Consider the following 27,734-nt stretch of genomic DNA (forward strand, 5'->3'; position numbering starts at 1 on the left):
CAATAAAAACAATACTACGGACCTCAATAGGCTCATGCTTTTCAACATTCAAACTCAAAAAAGTTTGGAACAACCAGAGAATTTTCATTTTTGGGTGAACTGCCCCTTTAAGGAAGTGGCTTTAATTGCCAGTTATAAACAGCAATGGCTGATCGTCCAGTAAAGGCACGTGGCAGTGTGAGTGCGATATCAAACCGTAGACAGCTTCACTGTTTTGTTTCGTTTTTTAAACGGATATTTACTTTTTAAGAATGCAATCTAGTGTTACTATACATGTCTAGCATAAGCCTGCAATCCAATTAAAACGCAACCTAAAAAGTTCATGCCAGGCACTTAAAGGTGCCCTGTGAAAATGTGGCTCTATACAGCTTACGGAAAAGTTCTGCTTTACTGCGGTCGATACCCGCTCTGCTGCGGCATGTAACTTAACGCCGGCGCATCATCCACAACGGGAGATGCTTCTTCCTCCTGCACCGCGCTGAAAACAGGCTCATCGATACTCTGCGGCTCGAGCTCTCGGCCCCGTCTAAAGTAAGAGTTCCTCTCGCCGGGATGATTCTCTGGATGCTCCTCGCAGTCCAGCAGCGGTTGTGTGGACTCGGAGCGGGCGAACGTTGGAGGCTGATGGTTTGGGGTTTGGCCCTTGTATCCGCTGGCCACCACTGACGAGTACTGGACGGTGCTGGCCGTGGTCTGGCCCGAGTCGCCCTCATCGCTGTCAGAAACACTGTGGCGGGGCGAAGACATGCAGGACGAGCCACCAATGCCGCTGCTGTGCTCCTCAGAGAGATACTTGTCCTTCTTTAGCGGCAGAACAACTTTATCTTCTTCGCACAAAGACTTGCCGTCAAACACGTCCACTTCCACCACGCTGACGTCTTCCTTGGGCATTTCGGTCTGTGGAGAGATTTACAACTTTATTTTTGTCAGAAAATGTCCGACTAATGACAATAAGTATAAATATAACATAAATATATAATATATTCTGGTCCACACCAGTAAAGGAAAATGTTTATGAATTTCTTTTTGCATTAGCCCCTTGTAACCAGCAGATGTCCTCAGTGTGCTGCTAGCGCATCTGACCAGTGAATCCAGCTTGTGTAATCAAATTTAAGAGATGCTTTCACACCTAGATGTTCCAGAACCTGATGCTTTTCTCCTGTTATCGCAGTTTGTTTGGCATTTGTGAATTCAGCAATCAGGCTCTGATCCGTAGCAAAATAATCAGTCCAAGATCGCCTGAATAAGGCGGCCTTGGCTCGTTCGAAACAAACTCTTAAGCAGATCGATTGTAGTGAAAAAGCAATACGATCCAACAAACTAACAAACCCGGCTGTATCACAGTGCATTACGGATATGTAATAGGCAAATATGGCTATATGGCCAGAGGAGAAAGGATCATGCCCAACTGAGCCTGGTTTCTTTTAAGGTTTTTTCCACTTCACTTTCGTCAATTAAGTAAAGATTTGTTTCTTGCCACTGTCGCCACTGGCTTGCTTGGTTTGGGACTTTTGTTGCTGCGCATCGATGGATTAGCTCTTTAGTGTTTGGACTTTCAGCAGTAAAATTTAAATCACACTGAACTGAACTGAACTGAACTTCATCTCTGAAAACTGGACTGACACAGTTTCAATTCACTAGAACTTCTATGTTAAGCTGCTTTGACAGACTCTACATTGTAAAAGCATACAGAGAAGAGAAAATGATGAGTAGGGCGAGATGTCATTACTACTGATAAATGTGTGTTTCATGACGAATATGAAAGTGAAAGCATGCTAAAATATTAACGAGAGCTGTTTAACTATTAGGTAAATTGACCAAAATTAAGATCTGATGTTTACTGATATTAAAATAATGACGTATGACAGCTGTGCGGAATTCATGGGACTCGGATAAACCCTGAAACTGACCACTGTGTGTTTTGGTCCGTGTAGAAACTTTGCTGCTTGAAAGCGAAGGAAAAAAATAAACACTGTAACCTGTTTCAGAACAAAACAATCAATCTACTGTACTAATGTGAAAGCACCCCAAGTCAAATTGCAGTCAGTAGCTATGTTTCCAAATATGCAACTTAGACTTAATTAACTAAACGCTGTTTCCCACCCGATCAACTAAAGAGAGCAAAATTGTCACTTACTGAAACTGAAACCAAATATAAAAAAGAAACATTGAATTTGCTGCAATAGGTGAAGGCAATGTTGACACCAAAAATCCTGTACTGTTGTAAGTCTAATAACTTTAGTGCTTAACAGTTGTGAGTAATTGGGTGCCTTAGATTTAATTGTAAATTTGTATTTAGTGCTTTTTTATTTTATACTTATAGTACACTACCTGACTAATGTCTTGCCTATTCAGGATTTAGAAAGAACAAATAATAACTTGACTTCTAGTTGATCATTTGGTATCAGAAGTGGCTTATATGAAAGACAAAGGCTTCTAGATTACACTCATTTTACCACAATAAAATATGATCATGGCTTGATTTTTAATTATTTAATTAGGACAGTAAGGTCTGACATTGCTTAGACAAAAGTCAGGTCACTTAACTGAAATAATGTACAGTATAGAATATAAAGTTATGCTGCAGTGGAAAAAGAATTAATATTGTGTTTGACTCCAATAACTTATTAAAGTCATCAGGAATGGCAAAGAAAGTGTTCTTGCAGGACTCTTAGAGTTCATAAAGAGTCTTTGGATTCCTCTTTAATGCCTCCTCCTTCATCTTACCTCAGACATGCTCAATATTGTTCATTTCTGGTGACAGATCGTTCGACAGATGATTCATTGGAATAATCGACCTTCTGCCACTTAAATGATCAACTAGCTGCCGGGGTGTTCAATTAATATAAATTTTGCTTACTGTAGCAGTTCTTATTTTAAATTTTTTTGCACTAATATTTGAAAAATCTTTTAACAATCACCAAAGAGCGCATTACACAAAATATTTAAGAGGGAGAAAAAAAAAAAAAATTTCACCCATGACAAATGTTAATATCTAACTGACCTTTACAGGGAAATCAGGTGACCAGTGGGCAATAGAGCTGTCAGACGGATCCGGGACTTGCGGCCATAACAGCTTCTTAATCCTGTGAGGAGAAAGTAATAACATTTCACATCACACAAAACCATTCAATACTATTATAAGTAGGGTTACTGTAGGTCAGGGGTGTCCAAACTCGGTCCTGAAGGGGCAGGTGTCCGGCAGATTTTAGCTCCAACTTGCCTCAACACACCTGGAAGGATGTTTCTAGAAAGCCTAAAAAGAGCTTGATTAGTTAGCCCAGGTGTGTCTAATTGGGGTTGGATCTAAACTGTGCAGGACACTGGCCCTCCAGGACCGAGTTTGGACATGCCTGCTGTAGGTAATATATCCATTTTCCACAAACAAGATCTAATAATGAGAGTAAATTTACATCAAAGAACTTCAGTGCTAAATAATTCTACTACAGAAACATTTATTTTCATTTTAAACTACTTAAAAAAAAAAAAAAAAAAACACTATGGAAAACATTACCAGGTTTTTACTGCATGTACATTGATTATTTCTACTTTTGAATCGTGTGCAATGTGCACAAAGACGCAGATCGGCAGATCGGCTGTTAAAGAAATTACTGTAGACACTATTAGGCAATCATCTACAAGCACTTCCAGACCAAGAGTTCTCAGAAGTGAACTGAAAGAGCAAGCTGAACTCTGAGTTTCATTCTGAGTAATGAAAAGGCCTGACTCACACTTCTCTCTTGCGAAGGCAGAGCATTATGGTGAAGACGCTCAGGAACAGGAAGCCGAGGCACACCAGCACTACAATCATCTCCACCTCTCCATCGGCTACAGGCCAAACACAGATCAAAGCATCAGCACGTGTCACATCCTATTGCAGTCAAAAGTGCCTCTATTATGCTATTCAGTTTCAGAGGTCTAATGGGATTTAAAGGAATAGTTCACCCAAAATGACAATTTAATGAAAATTACCCCATAATGTGCTCACCCTCAAGCCATGACTTATTTATCTGTCAGACGAACACAGTTTTAGAGTAGTTTTATTTTCATTTTCCTCCTGATTGAAAAGTGGCTTGTATTTTGAAACCTTCAAAAGCGAACAGATCTGTAAAGCGCATGATTGTAGTCGCTTGTGAAATCATTTAAACGTTGCAAACTCATCATATGTCAAGCACACATTGCCAATCGGCGTTGCTAGTCCTTTAGAATATGGATTTAGGTTGGGCTTAGGGTTGGGGAAGGTGTAGACGTTAATAACGATGATGGTTGGGTTTAGGGTTGGGGAAGGTGTAGACGTTAATAACTGTAATGGTTGGGTTTAGGGTTGGGGAAGGTGTAGACGTTAATAACTATGATGGTTGAGTTTAGGGTTGGGGAAGGTGTAGACGTTAATAACTGTAATGGTTGGGTTTAGGGTTGGGGAAGGTGTAGACGTTAATAACTATGATGGTTGAGTTTAGGGTTGGGGAAGGTGTAGACGTTAATAACTGTAATGGTTGGGTTTAGGGTTGGGGAAGGTGTAGACGTTAATAACTGTAATGGTTGGGTTTAGGGTTGGGGAAGGTGTAGACGTTAATAACTGTAATGGTTGGGTTTAGGGTTGGGGAAGGTGTAGACGTTAATAACTGTGATGGTTGGGTTTAGGGTTGGGGAAGGTGTAGACGTTAATAACTGTAATGGTTGGGTTTAGGGTTGGGGAAGGTGTAGACGTTAATAACTGTAATGGTTGAGTTTAGGTTTGGGGAAGGTGTAGACGTTAATAACTGTGAGGGTTGGGGTTAGGGTTGGGCAAGGTGTAGACGTTAATAACTGTGATGGTTGGGTTTAGGGTTGGGGAAGGTGTAGACGTTAATAACTGTAATGGTTGGGTTTAGGGTTGGGGAAGGTGTAGACGTTAATAACTGTAATGGTTGAGTTTAGGTTTGGGGAAGGTGTAGACGTTAATAACTGTGAGGGTTGGGGTTAGGGTTGGGCAAGGTGTAGACGTTAATAACTGTGATGGTTGGGTTTAGGGTTGAGAAAGGTGTAGATGTTATTAACTGTGATGGTTGAGTTTAGAGTTGGATAAGGTGTAGATGTTAATAACTGTGATGATTGGGTTTAGGTTTGGGGAAGGTGTGGACATTAATAACTAGAATGGTTAAGTTTAGGGTAGGTGTAGACGTTAATAACTGTTATGGGTACAGTGCTTACACACAGTGACAGCATAGTTTTGACACGTGGGTCACCATAACTTCAAGTTGCGCCTTTATTACAAGTTAAGCACCCTTCATGTTACGCCCCTGTCTTGCAGTCTGCAGACAGACCCTACTCCATTAATCTGTCATCAAATTAACCCATATGCCGCCAGGGGGTTAATGCATGTAAATTTAGTTTTTTTTGTACGTACAGCAATGTAAGAGTAATATACTGTACACTATTATAGAGTAATAGCAAACCTACTAGTTTCATTTTTTTTGTTGGCTTTTGTGATAAGCGAATTGTGGGGTAAATGATTTCTGTGAGAAATGTCTATTTTCCTGGAGCATCCGCTACGAATGTATCTTACGTTGTGCGTCAAACATCCCTCCCTTACATTCGTAGGGGTCTCCCAATTCTCTTTATCTTAAAGGCATAGCGCTAAGAGGAAGGGCTAGATACCCCTTGAAACAAAGATTTGTCAGGACCACACTCTTAACCAAGGGGTACAGAAGTTTCCCAAAATACAGCATCTACAACGGCAGCATGGCTGCACACGGAAATGTGATGAAAGGAGATGCACAAATCAGTATTTTTTTTGTCATTATTACGAATGTTTACAACAACCAAGCACATGTCGTAATATAATCATAACTGCATTTGTGTTTTACTGTCATACATAAAAAAAAATCAAAAACAAAAATAGCTAAATTTCGCTCTCTATAATCCATAATAGTAGCTCTTGTATAGTAGTCCCATAACATTCTGTCACTCAATGACACTCGTCAGAAAAGTCTAGTGGCTGGGAATGAGCTTTTTACAGTGTCTGCTATAATGTTAATGTTGTTTTGGTGTGTTTAAATAGATGAATATGGCCACGGTGTAATTGCACAGTACAGTTACAATCTTATTGCCACATTATTCTATTACGATAACATGATACCGTTGTCTTCAGTGATTTCCTGAAGATAAATACCAAAAAATGACCCTAACTGGAATAACTACAGCAGTCGCGATCATCATATCTCATATGAAGCAAGAGATTCCGATGACATGTGCAGGCATTGTAGTGCTGTCCTTTTTCTAAGGGGTACATTTTGAAAGGGAAGAGGAAGGGGTAGGGGTAAAAAGATAGAATTGGGAATGGGCCTTAATGTGTACGCCTAACCCTACCCCTTACAGCAATGTCACTTGCTCTCTTGAGTGCAGGTTATTGCTTAAAGAGATAAGCTCCAGCCGGATGTTAAGGAGAATATTTATATTATTTATTAAATTAACCATTATAGTGTGTTTTTTCACGTCACCCCCGACCCCAACCCTAAACCTGCAGGCAGACACTACTGAAAAATGAAGCTTCCCGTGTTCCTTCCTTGTTCCCCTGCAAGTGGTGTTGCTCTGTAAACTAATAGTGCTGCTGTTGTGCTAGGTACCATTTTGAAAGGGCCCTAACAAGTGTTACATTTGACTATATGTGTACTTCTGACAGTGCAAAACAGAAATCAATATGTGTTGTACTGTCCCGAACCATACTGTTAAGTGGAAATGAGCCATAAGTATTGCATCATCATACATTAATAAACTTGAATAGAGTTCAAATACATACCGAACTTCATTGTTTTGAAATTAAAATCGGTGCCGTTTTTGGAGCCAGCTTCCGTCGAGGCCATGATGTGAACCACATAGTCGCATTCACTGACCAGATCAGTCAATACATATGAGTGGATGTTAGCGGCCACTAGCACAGCTGCCAAAAAACAAGTGAGAAACATTAGATAATTTGTAGCTGCTTGTGAAATCATTCAAACATTGCAAAATTCTCATATGTCAAGCATACATTGCCACTCAGCGTTGCCGGTCCTGTAGAATATGGTGTAGTTTTGGATGAATCCATACCGGTGGTCCAGTGGAATTTCCTCCCATATCACTGTAACACTATTTTTCTTGGAAATGGTATCTGTGACAGTAGGGCCTTTCTCTGGTGCTATATAAAAACAAGCGACACAAAGTTGTTTTGTGAGTGAGAAAGCTGAAGCGTTGAAGGAGTGAAATCCGAATATGACATACATACCTCCTTGCTGAACGTAGGCTGGCTTGGTTACTGGTGTTCCTGCTTGGAAATGCCATCGACCATCATAATAGAACTTGTAGATTGGATAGACTGATATCTTGTACTGCTTGTATTTGGCTAAATTACCTTGGGAGAGCAGGAAAGATGTTTGTTAAATATTAAAAATGTAACAGACCTACTTTTTAATGTAATGTATTGCAGTGAAGCTTTAGCATACACATGAACTTTCAGAAATCATTTTAAAATAAACTCCAAAAATAAGTTAGTGTTATTAAGCTAAACGGTGGCTCCGTGGTTAGCACTGTTGCCTCACAGCAAGAAGGTCGCTGGTTCGAGTGCCGGCTTGGTCAGTTGGCACTTCTATGTGCAGTTTGCAAGTTCTCCCAATGTTCACATGGGTTCCCTCCAGATGCTCCTGTTTCCCCCACAGTGCAAAGACATGCAGTACAGGTGAATTGAATAAACTAAATTGGCCATAGTGTATGAGTGTGTGTGAATGTGAGAGTGTATGGGTGTTTTCCAGTACTGGGTTTTGGCTGGAAGATCATCCGCTGTGTAAAACATATGCCAGAACAGTTGGTGATTCATTCCGCTGTGGCGACCCCAGATAAATAAGGGACTAAGCTGAAAATGAATGAATTTAAATATGATAATTTAAACATTTAAATATGGTTTATTTCCCAGTGATGGGTTGCAGCTGGAAGGGTGTGCGTTGCGTAAAACATTTAATGAATAAGTTGGCGGTTCATTCCACTGTGGCGACCCCTGATTAATAAAAGGACTTAGCCGAAAAGAAAATGAATGAATGAATAAATATGGTTTTTAATGAGGCGGCAAGGTGACTCTGTGGTAAGCACTGTCGGCTCATGACTAGAAGGATGCTGGTTCGAGTTTCTGCTGGACCTGATGGTGTTTACACACAAGCTAATTATTCACTCATATTTTAGTTTATCCAATTCACCTACACCAAATGTTCTTGGACTGTGGAGGAAACTGGGGAAGACCCATGCAGACAAAGAGAACATGCAAACTCCACACAGAAAGACCTTCTGGTTTAGCCAGGACTCAAACCACTGACCTTCTTGCTGTTAGGCGACTATGCTTTGACCATCACCAAAAGTGTGAAAAATGCACATATTTCTTGTGGGTCAGATTAGTAACAGACTAGTAAAGCATCAGAAAATGCGAGTTGGTACCGTTCAGTATGGTGGTGTTGACATTTTTAGGAACCCTCTGCCACTGAGGCTGAACATCTTTTTCATTCACCCACTCCAGCAGATATTCTGAGATATGAATGCCATGAGGAGGATGCTGCTTCAAAGGACCCCATTCCACATGAAGCTTTCCATCATGAACCCACCACCTCATGCTCACCACGCCAAGAAACTCTGATGAAAATCAGCAACACGTCATTAATTACAATTCATTAAATACTGAAACAATAATCTCTTCAATTACACTGAAGACTGCACCACTTGCTAACAGTCAAATTAGGGGTTGATTTTTGCAGGATAACATCTATTATTTTTGTATTTGACATTATTTTGTTAGTAATAGAAGAGTTTTCTTCATTATGGCTTGTCCACACAAAGGCTCCAGTATAAACATACGCATTTAACAACTCTTAATTTTCAGCCACTATTTGATTTTCTTAGGAAATGTGCCCAACTGATGAAATATTCTTCATCACACCTGGCCTAACGACAGCAGTAGGGTTTAAAATGTGACCCTGGATAACTAAACCAGTCTTATGTTGCACAGGTATATTTTTGGCTATAGCTATGGTTCAAACTGATTGATTTTTCTTTTATGCCATTAAAAAGTTAAATATATCATACATAAACATTATCATACATATATTAACATCTTTGACTTGAAGCACTTCATTTTTTGAACCCTCAGATTACATATTTCACACATACAGTTAAAGTCAGAATTATTAGCCCCCATTGAATTATTATTTTTTTTTTATATTTCCCAAATTATGTTGAACAGAGCAAAGAAATTTCCACAATATGTCTGATAATATTTTTTCTTATGGAGAAAGTCTTATTTGTTTTATTTTGGCTAGAATAAAAGCAGTTTTAAATTTTTTAAAACCCATTTTAGGGACAAAATTATTAGCCCCTTTAAGCTATATTTTTTTCCGATAGTCTACAAAACAAAACAATGTTATAAAAAAGCTTGCCTATTTACCCTAACCTGCCTAGTTAACCTAATTAACCTAGTTAAGCCCTTCAAATGTCACTTTAATCTTTATAGAAGTGTCTTGAAAAATATCTCATGACAAAAATAAAATAAATCAAGAATTGAAAAATTACAAATGAGTTATTGAACCTATTATGTTTAGAAATGTGTTTTTAAAAAAAATCTGCTCTCTGTTAAACAGAAATTGGGAAAAACAAACAGGGGGGCTAATAATTCTTACTTCAACTGTATACTGTTGGTCACACCACTATATATAGTATCAATGGATAGCTTATTAATTCAGCTATCAGGTAATGTACAAATCTCAATTTGAAACAAAGAGTGACACTTGTGACTTGTTTTCGTGGTCACAAATGCTGAACTTAAAACGTTGAAATTCTAAACATCCTGTAAACGTACCGTCATTTGATCTTGGAATGAACAAAATAGTTTTGGGAGACCCTCCGGCTGAATTGAATGCAGTTATTTCAATACTGGCATTTTCTTCTGGTGGCACTTCCAGTGAATACCTCTGGTTGAGCTGATCAGCTTTTATAACGTGACTTTCAAAAGCCTGGTTATCTTGACTGATGATCAGGGAATAGTTACACATTTTTCCATTAGCTTTCACAGGAGGCTGTAATGGGAAAGAATAATAATAATCATTTAAAAACAATTCATATTTAACTTGATCACTTGTTTTTTTACACTTGAGAGATTTCTAGCCAGCACAAATAGTATTACTGATATTTAAGGGCGCACACATACTATCCGAACGTGCCCAGGTGCGTTTCCCGATTCGTTTGACAAGTGTGAGTGCTCTGAATCAGGCTCAGTCGCGGTTTAGTTGGCAACTCGGTTGGAAAAGGTGTGCCAGAGCACGGTTCACTTGGGCTTTGACACTGTACGCTTGTAGTTTGAGTGCAAATCGCGCCTGAGCCCGAAACTGAAGACGCAACGTGACTTTTAGGGGACTGTTTCGTATTTATTTATTAATCATTCTTAACTTTTAATGAATGCGAACTGTCGTAGTTTATTAAAGACGCAAACCCTTCACTGACGTCAGCTGCATCTTCAGGAAACCTTCCAATACGTGCAGCACCATACTTTAATGATAATTTATGAGCGTCAAAATTGGTGGATCTGTTGGGCAAAGTGTTTGACCGCATGTCACTGCATCCCAAACGACTAAAAATAGTACTAAACCATATGACTAAAGCAATCTCCACTGAGCTGAGTGGGAGCGCTTCTCTTCCTGTTAAACTGAACAGTCCGGCATCGATGATGTAAGCGCGCTCAGATTTGGTAGGTAAAAATGCAAGGTGAGTGCAGGCCGAGGGGAAGAGGGGATGGGGGACAATCGTACTTTGGCACGGTTCAAGGTAACTGTACTGTGAGTGTGCCCTAAGTGACCACCCAAATGAAAAACAATTAAAATTACCTTCCACATTAATGTGACGTTTCTTTTCCCAGGCGTGTGCTGGATGATTCTCCACAGGTCTGGTGGACTTGCTGGCTCTGAAAACACAAGATGTAGGTGAGCATGAATAATGCAGTCTCTTTATCTTTTGTGAATGCTAAGAAGGGTGAGGCAGTGGCGCAGTAGGTAGTGCTGTCGCCTCACAGCAAGAAGGTCACTGGTTCGAACCTCGGCTCAGTTGGCGTTTCTGTTTGGAGTTTGCATGTTCTCCCTGCCTTCGCGTGGGTTTCCTCCGGGTGCTCCGGTTTCCCCCACAGTCCAAAGACATGCGGTACAGGTGATTTGGGTAGGCTAAATTGTCCGTAGTGTATGAGTGTGTGTGTGGGCATCCGCTGCGTAAAAACTTGCTGGATAAGTTGGTGGTTCATTCCGCTGTGGCGACCCCGGATTAATAAAGGGACTAAGCCGACAAGAAAATGAATGAATGAATGCTGAGAGGTTATTAAGCAGTTATGACACTATCTTATATTGTGTATTTCAGTAGACAGACAACAAGAAAACGGTTAGTGAAAGTCATGTCTTTGCACAAAATTTACAGTCAAACAAGTTGAAGTAGAATCAAACTCACTCTTTATATTAAACTAAAAAGTCTGAAAACCTGTATATTTGGATTCAACTTAATAGGAGTGTAATAATACACCAATGCCACAGTTTGATTCAGTTTATGATACTGGAGCCAGAGTATGGTTCAGTTTGCAAACAATGAAGCTACCATTCATTCATTCATTTTCTTTTTGGCTTGGTCCCTTTATTAATCTGGGGTTGCCACAGCGGAATGAACTGCCAGCTTAAGTTATCCAGCATATGTTTTACGCAGCGGATGCCCTTCCAGCTGCAACCCATCACTGGAAAACATCCATACACTCTCATTCACACACATACACTTCTGAAAATTTGATTTTACCCAATTCCCCTTTCCCTTATGTCTTTGGACTTGTGGGGGAAATCGAAGCATCGGAGGTAACCCACGCCAACACAGAGAGAACATGCAAACTCCACACAGAAATGCCATCTAACCCAGGCGAGGCTCTAACCAGTGATCTTCTTGCTGTGAGGCGATCGTGCAACCCATTATGCCATAGGGACGCCCTGAAGTTACCATATCATATCAAATTTACACTATTTTTTAGTTATTTTTGTTGTACCTTGTGTCAAAAATCTGATAAAGAACCCTGACATCTACAATCCTTCCTCTGCAGGTGCCCAAAATAAAACACTACCAAACTGAAGATAGGGTGTGTCAATTAGCTTGAGGCTTGAGGACTGTGGAGTCCAATAGAGGGGAGTGTGACTAGTCGAAACTGGAGGACCAGGAGGGCAAAACAGATGAGAAACCAATGTGAAGCCAAGATGAGAATTGAGGTGGAGCCACTGAGAGTGGAGACTGAAGACGAGAGTAAAGCAGGAGCTGAAGGAGTGGGTGGATTAGGTACAGCTATAGCCCACGACTGAGACAGGTGGCTGGTGACCAACCTAGGTGGAGCTGGAGGAAGGAGGGAGATCATTGGAAATGCAAGGATGATTGCTATAATTGAGCCAATAGTATAAGGAATCCAGGTGGAACTGAATGGTCAATAGGCTCGGTTGGTGTAAAGGGATTGGAGGCCCTTAGGAAAGTGAGGCCATCAGCCCACTGAGGTAAAGCTAAATCAGTAAAAGGGACAAGACCAGCATTAAAGACAAAGGACAACTGGAAGGAGTTATGAGAAGAGACTGGAAGATGATAATGAAGGAGGAAGGAGATCCATGCAGTCCATTTTGTTAACTGTACTCATAGGGAGCAACTCAACACCAGCATTGAGCTTTCAAACAGTCCAAACCACTCGGACAGATGTTCCTGGAACTCACACCTGGTCAGACTACATTACAATATTAAACTCAAGTTTTTTCTGCCTTTTTCTGTGAATACAGCAGTTGCACTCTGGTGTGCACCAAACAAACTGTTGTTCAGTGCATTAAAGATGTGAATATGATCTGCCCTTGATCCAACACATTTGCCGAAAGCCCCACTTTTGATTCTGCACCTGTGGCAAGTCATCCACCAATGTGAACCACCACCACCACCACCACAAAAAAAAAAAAAAAAAGTCTATGCCCCAGGTCTAGCTGTGATAAAAGTTTTATTTATGGATAAAAGAAAAAAGACATGCAGTGTTTGCCTGTTCTGCTTTTGTCTGATGTAACTTGTCTACCATTGTAATTGAAATGTATATAATATAGCTTTCTTAAAAACGTTTCTCTCTATTTACACGCATCTACATTTGGGGCTCTATTTTGACGGTCCATGCGCAGAGCGCAAAACGCAGGGCGCAAACGCTTTCAGGCCATGTCAGAACGCATTTTTGCTAATATTTGGGACAGGAAAATCTGCTTTGCGCCGTGGCGCATGGTCTAAAAGGGTTGAGTTTATTTTCTTAATGAGTTATAGGTGTGTTTTAAGAATAAAGCAATTAGAGTCTCATCTCACATTCCCTTTAAGAGCCAGCAGCGATGCGCCAAGAGTGCATTCACTATTTACAGGACGTAAAGTAAGTCTAAGTGGAAAAACTGAGCATATCACAAGCAAACAGTTAACAGTTAACAGTTAACAGTTTTTTTTAACAGAAAAACTGTTAAACAGAGCATCTACTGCATCTAAACATCAATTAGTCTATAAATAATTAATTGCGTTTGTTAAGCGCAAATATTCATTTCAAAACTATTTCTAAATTCAGTTCTAATTTCCAGCAAACGAATAAATGAACAATATAAACGAAGTGTGCTCAAAAACCTGAGTTATATCCTAAAACACATGCAGTGCCCCATATAGTCTAAAACCTGACAGGTGGGCAAATCTAAGCTTGTTTTTAATAAAACAAATATAAATATGGATATAATAATACTGCTAATAATAATAACATTATACAAAATCAAATTGTTATAAATGAACTGAAAAAGCCTCCCGAGATGAAAAAGACATAAAAGCAGTGATTTTTCATATTTATGTAGGCTAGAAAATAATGTTTTGTAATATATTAATCCTTTATATTTATATCCTATATCTATTCTTATTATATCCTATATATATCCTTAATATTTAAATTTTTTCATATGTAAAGATATTTGCCTATTGCTCTCTTGTGCGTATTAAGCAGTGTGTAAGCGAGGCGCAACTCTGCACCGGAGTTTAGACCGGGTTAGTTTTGGTCTAATGAAAAATCTATTAAAGTTTCTCAAAATAGCGACGCGCCAGCAGTGCGCCTCAGAACGCCTTCCTTTTAAGACTAGAACGCCTATGGGCGCACAAATGAGCGCTAATGCATTTGCTATTTAAACAGCGTAGCACAACGCCTCAAAACGACTCTTGCGCCAAGCTCAAACTAGCAAACAAGTATTGCGCCGCGCCTTGCGCCACATTGTGCCGGATGTATGATAGGGCCCTTGAAATTAAGAACTTAAGACACCAGCACAAGTGTTTCTGTCCAATAAACGGCTGAATCTACACACAAGTGTGGGTTTGTTTACAATTTGTGGCTCACTTGCAAAAAAAGAAGGCAAAAGCGAACCACACCAAAGCAAATCGGGAAAGCAAGTGAACTAAGACTTTCCTGGTATGAATACACATTCAGTATATGCTCAGATTCTCTCAAAACATCAAAAGTGAAAAGAGAAAATAAGGAACGGGTTGGCTTAATGAATAAACCAATGAGTAACTGACGCTAACAATCTAAGGAAGACTCAGCCCTGTAAAAAGACGAGATACAACACACTCTGGGTTCCACTTCATTTTTTAAAATCCCCTTTGCTCTGTAACATCTCATTGACTTGGATATGCATCACTGATTATGTTGTAAGTGACTGCTAGAGTCAGAACCTTTGCAGTTGGCTTAACTGTGGTGGAAAAAAAATGCAATCTGTATTGATATTGCAGTCGTAGTGCACTGGTGTGTCTTAACTGGTCAATGTGCAAATGAAGAGACTCCCCTACCTTAGTCAAAATTGACAGGTCAAGGGTCTGTTCATATAAACTTGCATTGACCACTTCACAAAGTGCAACGCACTTCAAAAATGGCAGTGGGAATTCCCCTGAAAGAAAGTGCTTGTGGGAGTGTGTAAGTATGTGTCTAAAAGTGAAGTGAAACTCTAACTCTGAAAGTTTACCCTAAGAGTAAAAGTATAATACCTAACTATTTTAAAGCGGTAGCGCAATCATTTTTTTTGCAATCTGCAGTTTTCCCAGTCTTGTTCTGAAGTAATCCTCAGTGTTCAGAAATATTATTCTACCCTTTCATTAGATGTAAAATTCATACAATCATTTAGAAAAATTCACTTTAAAAACAAAAACATTAAAGATCATACTGGCTTCTGGAGTGCGAACTGTAACATTGGAGCTCCATTCACTCCAGATGGTGTAGTGCTCTCCGATGGATCGCATCTGTACCACATACTCAGTGTAAGGCTCTAGGGACTGCAGTCGATACGACGTAATGTGCACATTGGTGTAGTTCTCAGGCACCTAAAAAATAAACAAATTCATTATTAAAACAGAATAGCACTATATGTGAGGGCTAAATAAACGCATTCAAGACAGAAAACATTACAGCTTAGACTGGTTTGTTTGCAAAGAAAAAGAATGTGGCTTTTTTAATACCTTTTTCCAATCACTTGACCCTACTTGGCAGTATCTAATGGCACTGGAGAATCGCATAGTTGTGTCTTCAATGTCATACTCCCATTTAACCACAAAAGATGTAGGGAAGTCCTCTTCAACTTTAACTTCGACATTTGGTGGATTTGGTTTCACTGCAATACAAGTACAAAACCAATTAATGTTATGAAATGTTATGATAAAAAAGTATGCTTGTATATTTTCATTTAGATGGTGAAATGCATCCTTTTCTAATGCCAAACTAAAAATCTTACCAAGACTCAAGGAATCGTACTCGTGTTCGTCTGACCGTTCTGACCCCAGTGAATTTTTCACTTCAACCCAGACTTTCAAAGTCATATGAACAGGATAAGTGCTCAGGTTGACGGTGCAACTTCTTGCAAGACTCTGTTTACAGGTGCTGTTATATAAATCTTGTCTAAAGTACCAAAAAAAGACAATAAACATTTAGTTCTGAAGCTATTAAAGATGCTGAATCTACTATGCTGTAATCTAGAACAAGACTACTCTTATACGTACCCTACTTGGGCATAAAGAGTATAATTGGTGGCAAGCAGTGGGTCTCTCAATCCGGGTTCCCAATAACAGTTTAGGTCAGGAGAAATATCCTTCTTCCTTTGCAAAGCAATGCATGTCAGATTCTTTGGTTTCATCGGAGGGTCTAGAGGAAATAAACAGAAAAATTATTATAAGCATAACAAAGTTCAAATCCCTAGCAATGCATAAATAATCAGGACATTTCTAGCACTATCATACAGTCATTATTTCCCACTAAAGAAGAATTGAGACATGCTGCACGAAGGAAAGATAAAGTTTTTTTATTCTATTTTTTGCCTTAAGATAAATAAATAAATAAATACTTATCCATATACAAGCGTGTCTGTCTACATCGCTGTTTGGCACCATCTTGTGACTGAATAATATGTAGGTTAGTGTATGCTCCATTCAGCCATTTTCATTTCTGTCAGCTTTGCATTTAATTACAGACTTAATAAATTAATAGAGCTCAGAATGTTTTGTGTGTAATTTTTACGTTTTGTGACAAGTATATGTGTAATAAATAGGATAAATGGAAGTGTGTTTGAATATAACTTAATAGTTTTTTGCCCTCACACTACAAGTGTACCGCGGCAAAGCCCAAGTTTTTGGCCAGGGCCGGCCAAGTGAACCGTGCTTGAGCCCAATTCAGCGCACTCACACTTCTCAAACGATGCGGGAAATGGGCCTGGGAATGGTTCGGATAGCATAGTGTGTGTACGCTCTGTTTTATATATTTATATTTATATACGGTCTTATTCTGTAAAAAATTTATGTTCTTAACTGTTTGTTCTTAATTGTTTTGTTTTATTTATTTTTACTGTCTGTTTAGACAATGTTGTAGCACCTTTTATGCCCAAGACAAATTTCCTCTTGGGGACAAATAAAGTTAAACCTAAACCTAAACCTAAACCTTAAAGGTAATTGGTTTACTGCACATTATGCTCAAAGCATACCCCTTTTAAAACATGCGCCGGGTCCACAGACCATTTTTTTCCCATCCTTAAAAAAACAAAAGGGCATCCGGACAGACGTTATATTAAACTGCTCATATGAGCTTTAAACTATGCACAGTTTCTTAAAATAGAGCCCTTAGTCTTGCTTTTTTTCATAAAAATATAGTGTGGCAAATTAAAGTCTTTAAGCAGAAAGCTACACAATGTGATTAAGGCACTCACATCCTGCATCAAGGTAGATTCCGTAGGCACATTTTCCCATGTATGTTAAGGACTCTCTGGAGGCTTCGCACATCAACATGTGACCCATGTTTTTGCTGAGGTTAACTGTAACACTGACGGAGGTTTCATTTATTTTGTGATAAAATGTCTTTGATAAAATGTCTGTAGTTTCTTTGTTGCTAAAAGACCATTTGATGTCATTTGAGGTAAATTCAGATCCACCCTGGAGGTGGCATGTCGCTGTGAAGTTTTTTTCCAACTCAACAGGAATCTTAGTCTTGGAGTCTGGAAGAATTTTTAATACACAGCTACTGTTGGAACCTGTGTGGACAAAACACTGAAGTGAATATCATAAAAAAAAATGATAAAGAAACTCTTAAATGCGAGTTAACAGAGTAAATGACCGGTGACGTGGCTTACCTTTTGCATAATGCAAGAGCATCAAGACCAACAGCCAATGATGTGAAGTGTCCATGGTCACATCAAGCCTGGTGTCTGAGAAAAAATAGGAAATGATCAATTATAAAATGATTAGTTCAGGTTCTCTATTCTGATTGGTTGAGCTCATAGAATGAGCTGCATTCAAATCAAACGGCAACCTCCTGCTCTTCCTCGTGAAGCAAATACTGAAGTAACTGAAACTGAAGGTCATTACAATTCCGCTAGTCGTGGCTCCATAATAGAACAGATTTGACCCCACTGTTAAAATTGCCAACTTTACAACAGAAAAAAGGGTGTTTATAGACTGGTACAAAGAACAATTTTGGTTCATATAGCTAATATTACCCTTCATGACAACTGTGAGGGGGTGAATTTTTTATAACTCATCTGTTTACGTTATATTAGGATGTATAACATCTGCATAATTACGGGTGTGGCTACTTGAGTGACAGCTAGGTCTTGCTGGTCACCGTCACTTCACCTCAGCTGAATCCGGCTGATTAGCCGCTGAACTCGGCATATACATCATATTTTTGTTTTGTTTTATGTGGCTTTACACAGTCAGTTGCCTTTTGGAATTATTTATTACAATTATCAGATGATATGGGATGCTGTGTGCACTTAATTGTGCTCACAAACCATTCACGTGGCTTCCATTTCCCAGGTGAGTGAAATTATATACTTGTATACCATCTCTATAAATGTATTGCTTTTATTTTAGATCATTTATATTTTTCTTTAGACATGTAATGCACTCCAGAATCGGACAGATTGAATAGCTGTAGGCTATAAAACATCTGAGTCATTAGCCCCTTTCACACAGTGCTACCGGTAAATATCTGGAAAATTTCCAGAACGACTTTACCGGTATATTCAAAAAACTGCTGTTCACACAGGCAAGGACGTTACGGAAATTTTCCGGAAAAGAGCATTCACACATCAATTCCAAAATACCGGTAAATTCTGACATCATTCACCACAAATGAGCTTTAAACGGCTGCACTTGTATTTGTAAACATTTGACTAAATTACAAACTCTGTGGATGATCAATATTGTGAACAACTTTCGCAGGATCACTTTCGCATGTCGAGATGTTCATTATATGTGCGTGTGCAGGCGTTCACAGGCTGTTGCACAGGCACACGCAAAGCTTGAATGTAAACAAACAACGGCTTATCATAAGCATCTCATCGATGATTATTTACACTGTTGGCATTAAGAAGAACATATAAACGTGATCTGACTAACTTCTAGCAGCTAAATGTGTCTGGAAAAATATTCAAAGGCTTTTATTCTCATAAACCGCGCGGACGTAAATGCGTCTGACTGTTGTGATTGGCTAAAGCAGACGTCTCGCGCCAGCACGTTCTAGACGTGCACGCGCTTATTACGGCAATCTTCCTTCTGCATTCACACAGCGCAGCGTTCCGGCAAATTGCCGGTAATGTTACAACTTCTCTTTCCGGAAAATAGCCAGAACGAATTTACCGGTATTTTCAAAAAGGACCTGTTCACACATACAACCTTTCCGGCAATTTTCCGGAAAGGTCTGTATGTGTGAAAGGGGCTATTGTCATACAGTGTTATGCGTGGATTATATCAATAGCCTTGCATTTACTAAAACAAACTATATCTGAAGTATTTGGATGTAATTTGCGTTTTTCTTCTGTAGTAAAACGTCATAAGAAAATGTTTAATGTTAGTGGCTTAATATATTACATTGTTTTTAAAAGTCTAAACACTTAATTGATATAGTGTAAAGCTAAGCGCATGTGGTCAGAACACAAATGAGTGGCAAGTAATGAAGTATTGAGCGTTTCTCCCATAGGAAAGCCAGTCCAAGCAAAATGCCAGCATGCCTCTGTAGCTCCGCTCATGCTCCGCCTCTTTGCCCTTGTTTGGTATCCCCCGGTCGCTGCAATGACGCGTCAACAAAATAGCAACGGTTGGCCACACCTACGGGTAGCTTCTTTTGGGTTCTTCAGAAACCTATGGGTGACGTCATGGATACTACATCTATATCTTTTACAGTCTATGGTTCAAATCCGTTGTAAATAACTCTAAAAACAAACTCCTGTACTGTAACTTTTGATTGGCAACCATTCTATTATCATTACTGAGCCAAAGAAACAGAAAAACCTAAACATTTAAAGGGGGTCACACACTAGAACTATTCCAACATATGTTTTACGCAGTGCGTGTCCTTCCAGCTCCAACCCAGTATTGGGAAACATCCATACAGTCTTACATTCACACACTCATACACTATGGCCAGTTTAGTTTAGAAAAAAAAAGTCTATATAATTTAGGTGGGTTACTTTTTATTTTGATGGTCCGTCTGTTGAATTTAAGTTATATTGCATCTACATGCCAACTAATTCTCATTAGATTATAAGTAGACTGTTTGGTTGTGGTTTGGGTTAACGTTGGTGTAAGTTGACATGTACTTGCAAAGTTTCTTATAGTCAGGTAAATGCCTGTTGAAGGAGCACAGTATCAACAGATATTAAGCAGTCTACTAATACTTAAATGGATCATCAAAATTAGGTGTTACTTTAGATGGTTTAATCTAAATACTCTGAACAGACACAATAACTTTATTAGATGAAAAAGTTTTTTTTTAGATTTTTTAGACTTAACTACAATTTCTATGTTTGTATTCCAAACAATGTATTCCAACTCGAGTCATTTGGCTTTTAGGGTGAATTAAATATTCAATATTTTCATCCCATTGGGATAAGAGGATGGCTAGGTTATTGCCAACTTCTAATATTTGGGGAGGAAAACTTTTACCATGAATTATTATCCAACTATTATCCAACCTTAAGTGATAGATCAATATATTCTCAATTTTTCAAAGTAAACATAGTTAAAAAAAATTCAAAGCAGTTATTTAAATAAACAGTGATTAATACCTAAATGCGTTTTTTTGGTTTTGATTCTTGTCGCTTAAGCAACTGCTAATTTTAGAGACCTCAATGCCAGAAAAATTGCTGATAGAAGTGGAACATTTTGTGACTGATTCTGCAGGCAATATGCAAATTAAAGACCAGAGACACGCCAGTTAATTTCCATAATGACCAACGCAGTCTACTAAAAACAAAAAAGCTACATTTAAAAAAAAGTTGCTTGGTAATCAGTGAAATAATGCATTCATCTGCATTCTAAAAGTGTTTTAAGACCATTCTAAGACTTTTTAAGACCCCTTTTTGGAATTGTCCGCGGATACAAATATGCAGTGCAAACAGTGCAAATATGTTTATTTAAAATGGCCAATTTATCTTTATTAACTTCACATGTATGTTTATTTTCAAAGCGTAGGATTTTATGTGTTCCCCAGTTTGTACATGGGCAACCAGCAGCTGTGAAATTTCAGTGTTTTTTTTTTTTTACACAATTTACTATGAACTATTTGATTTTCTTGGCTTTTAAGTAAAACAAAATGAGTATTGCAATAAGTCGTTTTTTTTTTTTCTTCTAAACCTCTTACTGTTCCTATTGTCTATAGAATAACAAAAATTTAAAAAACACATGTCAAGCCAGAGAACCAATCCGAACCAAAAACCATGTTAAAAAAAAGAGGTATGTATTGAACCGTGGGCTAACTGTATTGTTGCATCCCTAGTTTACAGCATGCATTATGTTTTTAGTTAGATTGTGCTGTCACGTATAGTAGGCCTACAGGTCTGATATTTTTACTTAAAAAGATATATTTTTTGAGTTTAGCACCAGAACAATAAAAACTGTAATATGCTTTAAAAAAATAATAAATAAATAAATAAATAAATAATAATAATAATTAAATAATGGCACAGTATCGGAATCGGATCTGTATCGATCGATCGATAATTTTGGCATCAGGATCAGATCCAAAAAAATGGTATCAGTGCATCCCTAATTAGCACCATTGTTATTGTTTACGTCTCTCAAAATGGTCTATTACAGCATAAACTGACAGGCCACTTCATTAGATACACCTGTTCAATTGCTCGTTATTGAAAATAATTTAGCCAATCACAACCGCTCAATGCATTTAGGCAGATATAAACATGGTCAAGATGATCAGCTGAATTTCAAACAGTTTTTAAGTGACTGTGATTTACTTATGCCCAATCAAAGAAAGGCGGTTCATTCCGCTGTGGTGACCCAAGATTAATAAAGGGACTAAGCCGAAAAGAAAATGAATTAATGAATTAATTCTGTCATCATTTACTCTCCCTTTATTTGTTCCAAACTAGTTTGAGAAGCTTTCTTCTGTTGACACTAACAAAGACATTTTGAAGAAAGCTGGAAACCTGAAATCATTCAATTCCATAGTATTTGTTTTTCCTACTATGGTCATTTTCAGCTTTCTTTAATATATCTTATTTCGTTTCTTATAATAAAAGAAACTCATTAAGGTTTTGAACTATATGAGAGTGAGTAAAAAGTGTGTAAATATTCACTTTTGGGAGAACTATCCCTTTAATTCCAGAGGTCAATGGAGACCAGATTTAAGGTGACAAAAGGTGAACAGTAACTCAAATAACTACTCACTATACAATGACATCTAAAAACAGACATTTCTGAACACAACAACTTGGCATGGGACGTTAACCATTTTCAAGGTATACCACGATTTGGAAAAGTCAAGGTTTTAAAACCGTCAAAATTTTCTGCAATACCGTTCCTAAGATGTGTACAATTTTTTTATTTACGTTTTTTTTTAGGACAACAATATCTCCAGCAGAAAAGATGCCATTTTATATTGTAAAAAAAAATCTGTTTTTGAAGCAAATAAAGACAACTAAAGAGGTCAATAATCTATTTAGCCTGAAACGCTTACTTTTCCAAAATATCTTAAATGTTTCTCAAAATAAAAAATATTGTGTTCAAGGGGGAAAAGTTTTTGTTTTTAACCAAGGCATTTAAAAAGAATATATTTTAGAGCAGTAATCACAATACCGTGAAACGGCAATATTTTTATCCAAGGTTATCATATTGTCAGAACCTTAGCATCCTATGCCTAAACACAGCAAACCTTGAAGCAGACGAGCTACAGCATCGGAAAAAAAAACACTGTGCCACTGCTGTCAGAAAACCACAGCAAAACAAGGTGACAATTCACACATGCTCACCAAAACTAGACAACAGAAGAGTCAAAACTGCTTGAACATGGAAATGACAGGGTTCTTATATATTTTTCAAATTTAAAAATTTAAGCACTTTTCAATCACATTCCAATTATAGATTTATACACATATACAGTTGAAGTTTTTCTTTTTTTTTTATATTTCCTAAATGATGTTTACAGAGCAAAGAAATTTTCACAGTATGCCTAATAATATTTGTTCTTCTAGACAAAGTCTTATTTGTTTGACTTCGGCTAGAATAAAAGCAGTTTTTAATTTTTTAATAAACTTTAAGGACAAAATTATTAGCCCCTTTAAGATATATATCCTATCGATAATCTACAGAACAAACCATCGTTATACAATAACTTGCCTAATTACCCTAACCTGCCTAGTTACCCTAATTAACCTAGTTAAGCCTTTAAATGTCACTTTAAGCTGTATAGAAGTGTCTTGAAAAATATCTAGTCAAATATTATTTACTGTCATCAAGACAAAGATAAAATAAATCAGTTATTAGAAATGAGTTATTAAAACTTTTATTTTTAGAAATGTGTTGAAAAAATATTCTCTTTGTTAATAATTCAGAGTGGCTAATAATTCTGACTTCAACTGTATACTTCATCACATCACATCACATATCATATGTTATTATTTCATTAAACTTACATTTATTTTAGTTTTATGCATTGATTACTCATTAAGCTGTAATGCATTTTTTTCCACTGCTTAATCAAATTGCACGGATTAATGAAAAATACATAATATTTTAAAAAGAAAAGAAAAAAGAAGGAAAAAGAAAAGAAAAAAACACATTTTTTAATTAAAGGTTGTGCTATTTAGATAGTTTATTCTTATTACCTATTTAGATCAATTTTTCAAGCATTTTCGAGAGCTTTATGAAAAATCTAAGCACTTTTCAAACTTTGAAAACACTAGATTGAAATTCAGGCATTTTGAAGAATTTCCTTGTGAGTAACATTATACTTAAAAGCATAGTTCACCCAAAACTTAATAATCTGTAATAATAATTATTTACTCACTCTTCAATCCTCTCAAACCTGTTTTCTTTAAACCAGTTTCTTTTTTGTGGTGAACACTAAAGAAGTTATTTTGAAAAGTGTCAGAAATGTGTAATCATTGACTTCCATAGTGTTTGTTTTCCCTACTTTAAAAGTCATTGGTTACAGGTTTTCAGCTTTCAAACATATTTTGTGTAAGGGTGAGTAAATTGTTATTTTTGGATTAACTCCCCCTTTAGGTAGCAAGATTGAGGTAAAGTTGGTTTTATATTCGAACATTCGTTCATTTTTGAACAGTGACGTTAAATTTTGAATATTCGGTCTGAAATCACATGCAAGTATGACTTAAAAGCAACATTAGCGTAATTTAATTGACTGTGAACAATGTTGTATTTTGATAGTCATTGGCTGCTAATATGAGTTCACTAAACCTGTCACGATAAGGAATTTTGTTGTGCGATATATTGTCAGAAATTGTTGCGATAAGCAATATTACTGTCATTTTGAGATCATTCTATTCCACTGATTACATGACTATATACAGGATAATAATGCAAATAGTAATAAACTCTTTAAAACACTTATCATTCTTGAGGTTATTTTGATGCTATAATTTGATGTTAAAAAGGTAAATGTCCTATCATATATACTATCAAATGTCCAAGGGTAAATGTACAATAATAAACTATGACAGTAGCGAGGTAAAATGTAAACGTCATTGTAATACGAGTTTCAAGAGTTCACACTTGAAGAGCTCACACGCTATTAGCAGGTTTGGCATGCTGTCCCGGGAGAGAACCCTGAGTTTGGAGATAATTGAGCCCAGGGCTCCCGCCTGGTCGATAGAGCATGTAAGGGGAGTACAAGATCAGGTGGTTCTCGAGAGCTCCCCGCGCTAAAAGAAGAAAGGGGGAGCAGAAGGGGTGGATGGGGGGTTTCTTCGGAAAACAAAGATAAGGGAGTCATTTTTGCTAGGCTACTTATAGTGAGTTTGGATTAATCTGATTGGCTAACTAATGTTTGTACATGAGAGATCAGCTGCGATCAATCATATCACGTGCTCCTCTTGTAATTAGTTTGTGAAACTTCACTTAACGTTGAATATATATTACAACGGTAAATATTATTGAGTTCATCTCCAAGTATTGCACAATTAGGCATGGGACGATAACTGTTTTCAAGAAATACCGTAGTTTTGTTTTAAAACCGGCAAAATTTTCTGCTTTACCGTTCCTAAGGTATGTGTAGGATTTTCTATTTTATGTTTTTTTATAGGACAACAGTATCTCCAGCAGAAAAGATATCCAATGATGCCATTTTAAATGGTAAAAAACCATTATAATTGTAAAGAGACATTTAAAAAGAATATATTTTAGAGCAGTAACTTAATCACAATACTGTGAAAGCGTGATATTTTTATCCAAAGTTATCATACCGTCATATACATACATATAACATTATAACATATAAGTATAATGTTACTCACAGGAAAATTCTTAAAAATGCTTGAATTTCAATCTAGTGTTTTCAAACTTTGAAAAGTGCTTAGATTTTTCATAAAGCTCTCGAAAGTGCTTGAAAATTTTAATTGTGTTGCTTTATTAACAATTTATCTAAATATGTAATAAGATTAAATTATTTAAATAGCACAACCTGTCATTTAAAAATGTGTTTTTTTTTCTTTTGCATAAAATGAAAATGATGATAATCTGCATGTCTTTTTTAAATCTTATTTATGCATCATTAATCTGTGCAATTTGATTAAGCAGTGAAAAACACAAAATGCATTACAGCTTAATGAGCGATCAATGCATAAAACTAAAATAAATGTTAATTTAATGAAATTCTAGTGAAAGAAGAGACATTGGAGATGTGGGTAAATGACATTTAAAAGAATTAATGGCAGTAATTGAATATTGGGCTTTGGGCAATCATGCTATCCAAGTTTTCCTTATACTATATTATACTGTACTATACTATACTATACTATACGATCATATACTATACTGAGCAATTCCAGCATTATAAATGTGACATTTGCAGTAAAAACTCAAAACCTAAATTCACATGTATATGTTAACATTATATTGAAACATCTGTTCATATTTTCCAGAAAAACTGACTACAGAGTTAAGGAATCAGGAAAATATCAATCTGTAAACATGTTTTGTACTTTTAATGAGGACAATAAACATGCGTTATGAATATGACCAAAAAAAGTCTGCGAGTTTAAAGTATACAACATGTTTTGTAGAAGTTCAGTGAATTAAACTGCACAACCCCCCAAAAATAATGCTAATCATAAGGATAGGAGTTGACACACTATAGAACAAACATGATTGGTTTTATTTTATTTAATATTTTTGCATTTATAAGGAAAAAGCTTCGTTATGTATGTGACACCTCTGCATTGTGGATGTGACAGATGTGAAATCGCCACTTGTGTGACTTTGATAAATTAAATATAATTGTTTAAAAACATTGACTGAGACAAGTATTTCTAAAGTACTGTAAAATACTTGCTTACACAAAAACGTAGATACGGCTTCGGTATTTCAGTAAAAACTTAATTTTGTTCATGGCAAGGCTGACATTTGCATGGAATTGCTCTTCTATACTGTAGAGTACTGAAACAAATGACATCTGATATGTGATGACGTATAAATATAATTTGGAGGTGACTGAAAAGTGTGATAATTGTGTTTGATTCATGACATTTGTTGTTATTGTTTTTCAAGCATTCAATAAAAAAATAAAAAATAAATAAAAAAAAGTGTGATAATTGTTATAGGCCTACTGTATATTTCACTATTTAGAATTAGCAAAGAATGCTTTTCTGGAATTATATTATTAAGGAGAAAGTCCTAAGAAATGTGTGAATAAAAAAACAACCTCGCAAGGTGTACCTAATAAAGTGGCCAGTGAATATGTTATGTGTGTGTATATACCACATTTAAACAGTAATTTCTTCTGTTCTACTTTTACTTTACTACAAGTACCGTTAGTTCAGACCATAGGTTCAGACGCTTTTATCATACATCGTTTGTCCTCTTTAAACCTATACAGTATAGCAGCATAACAACACAGTGTGTATAGCTTTAATTACAACGGTATTCGGGTTACATTACATTTACTGAAGAGTGTGTAATTTAAATACGGCAGAAAATAGTTAGCATAACTGCGTGAGCGTTAAATAAGTAAGTTAAAGTAAATTACAGCGTATTTTACTAACCAGACTAGCGTTATCAAGTTTATTGACGTCATATCACGGCAACGTAATTCTTATAATCAACAAAACGAGCGTTTATACTGCAAACGTAACATACAAAACGACATAACAGGAATATATATATACGAGAATTAACGCTCTTACCTTTGTGTAATCATATTATTACTGTACATTTGAAGACATCGCGAATGATGAAGTTAACATGTCTGTTCGCCCTGTGTCAGTTGTTTCCGGTCACCTCTAAGCAGATGCATATATTCATCTGGAATGATCTACAGGCGCGCTCGCGATAGCTGTAGTCGTGCATGTCTTCTATATATCTACGCACTCTGATCGTGCGCAAAAGAAACACGCCCCCTGTAGCAAAACTCTTCGTGTGATTGGTCGACAGAACTGTCAGTCTTCGTGTGAATCATGATCTGTTCCATTTCCAGTCAGTCCACGCCTACTGCTCGAAAACATTGTAAAGCGATCTGCTCTCAGCCAATGTGAGCTCCAGCTGCTTGAGTGTATTTACATAAAGAACAAAATGAAAATAACAAATGAATGCTATTTTGAGAAGTGTCCTTCTTGTAGCTTGCTATAAATTCAGCTTTACACATTTATTGATGTTATCGTTGTTGTTATAGAATTGTAAAATACAGGGAGTTTACT

General features: G+C 37.2%; 1 protein-coding gene across 2 annotated transcripts; it reads right to left on the reverse strand.

Annotated features, from left to right (window-relative positions):
• On the reverse strand, window positions 1-27,280 carry il6st (interleukin 6 cytokine family signal transduce). 2 transcript variants are annotated; one of them, NM_001365484.1, is given in 16 exon segments: window positions 1-897; window positions 3,005-3,086; window positions 3,732-3,828; window positions 6,782-6,922; window positions 7,013-7,159; window positions 7,247-7,372; window positions 8,443-8,634; window positions 9,854-10,070; window positions 10,875-10,951; window positions 15,252-15,408; window positions 15,544-15,695; window positions 15,816-15,979; window positions 16,081-16,222; window positions 17,277-17,597; window positions 17,697-17,771; window positions 27,225-27,280. In NM_001365484.1, coding segments are annotated over 15 exon segments (2,580 nt in total). In that variant the 5' UTR covers window positions 17,752-17,771; window positions 27,225-27,280; the 3' UTR covers window positions 1-387.
• Window positions 27,281-27,734: the final 454 nt, after the last annotated feature.

This window comes from Danio rerio, chromosome 10 (assembly GCF_052040795.2).
Source record: "Danio rerio strain M-AB ecotype USA chromosome 10, GRCz13ab, whole genome shotgun sequence".
In the NCBI taxonomy this organism is placed as follows: domain Eukaryota; kingdom Metazoa; phylum Chordata; class Actinopteri; order Cypriniformes; family Danionidae; genus Danio; species Danio rerio.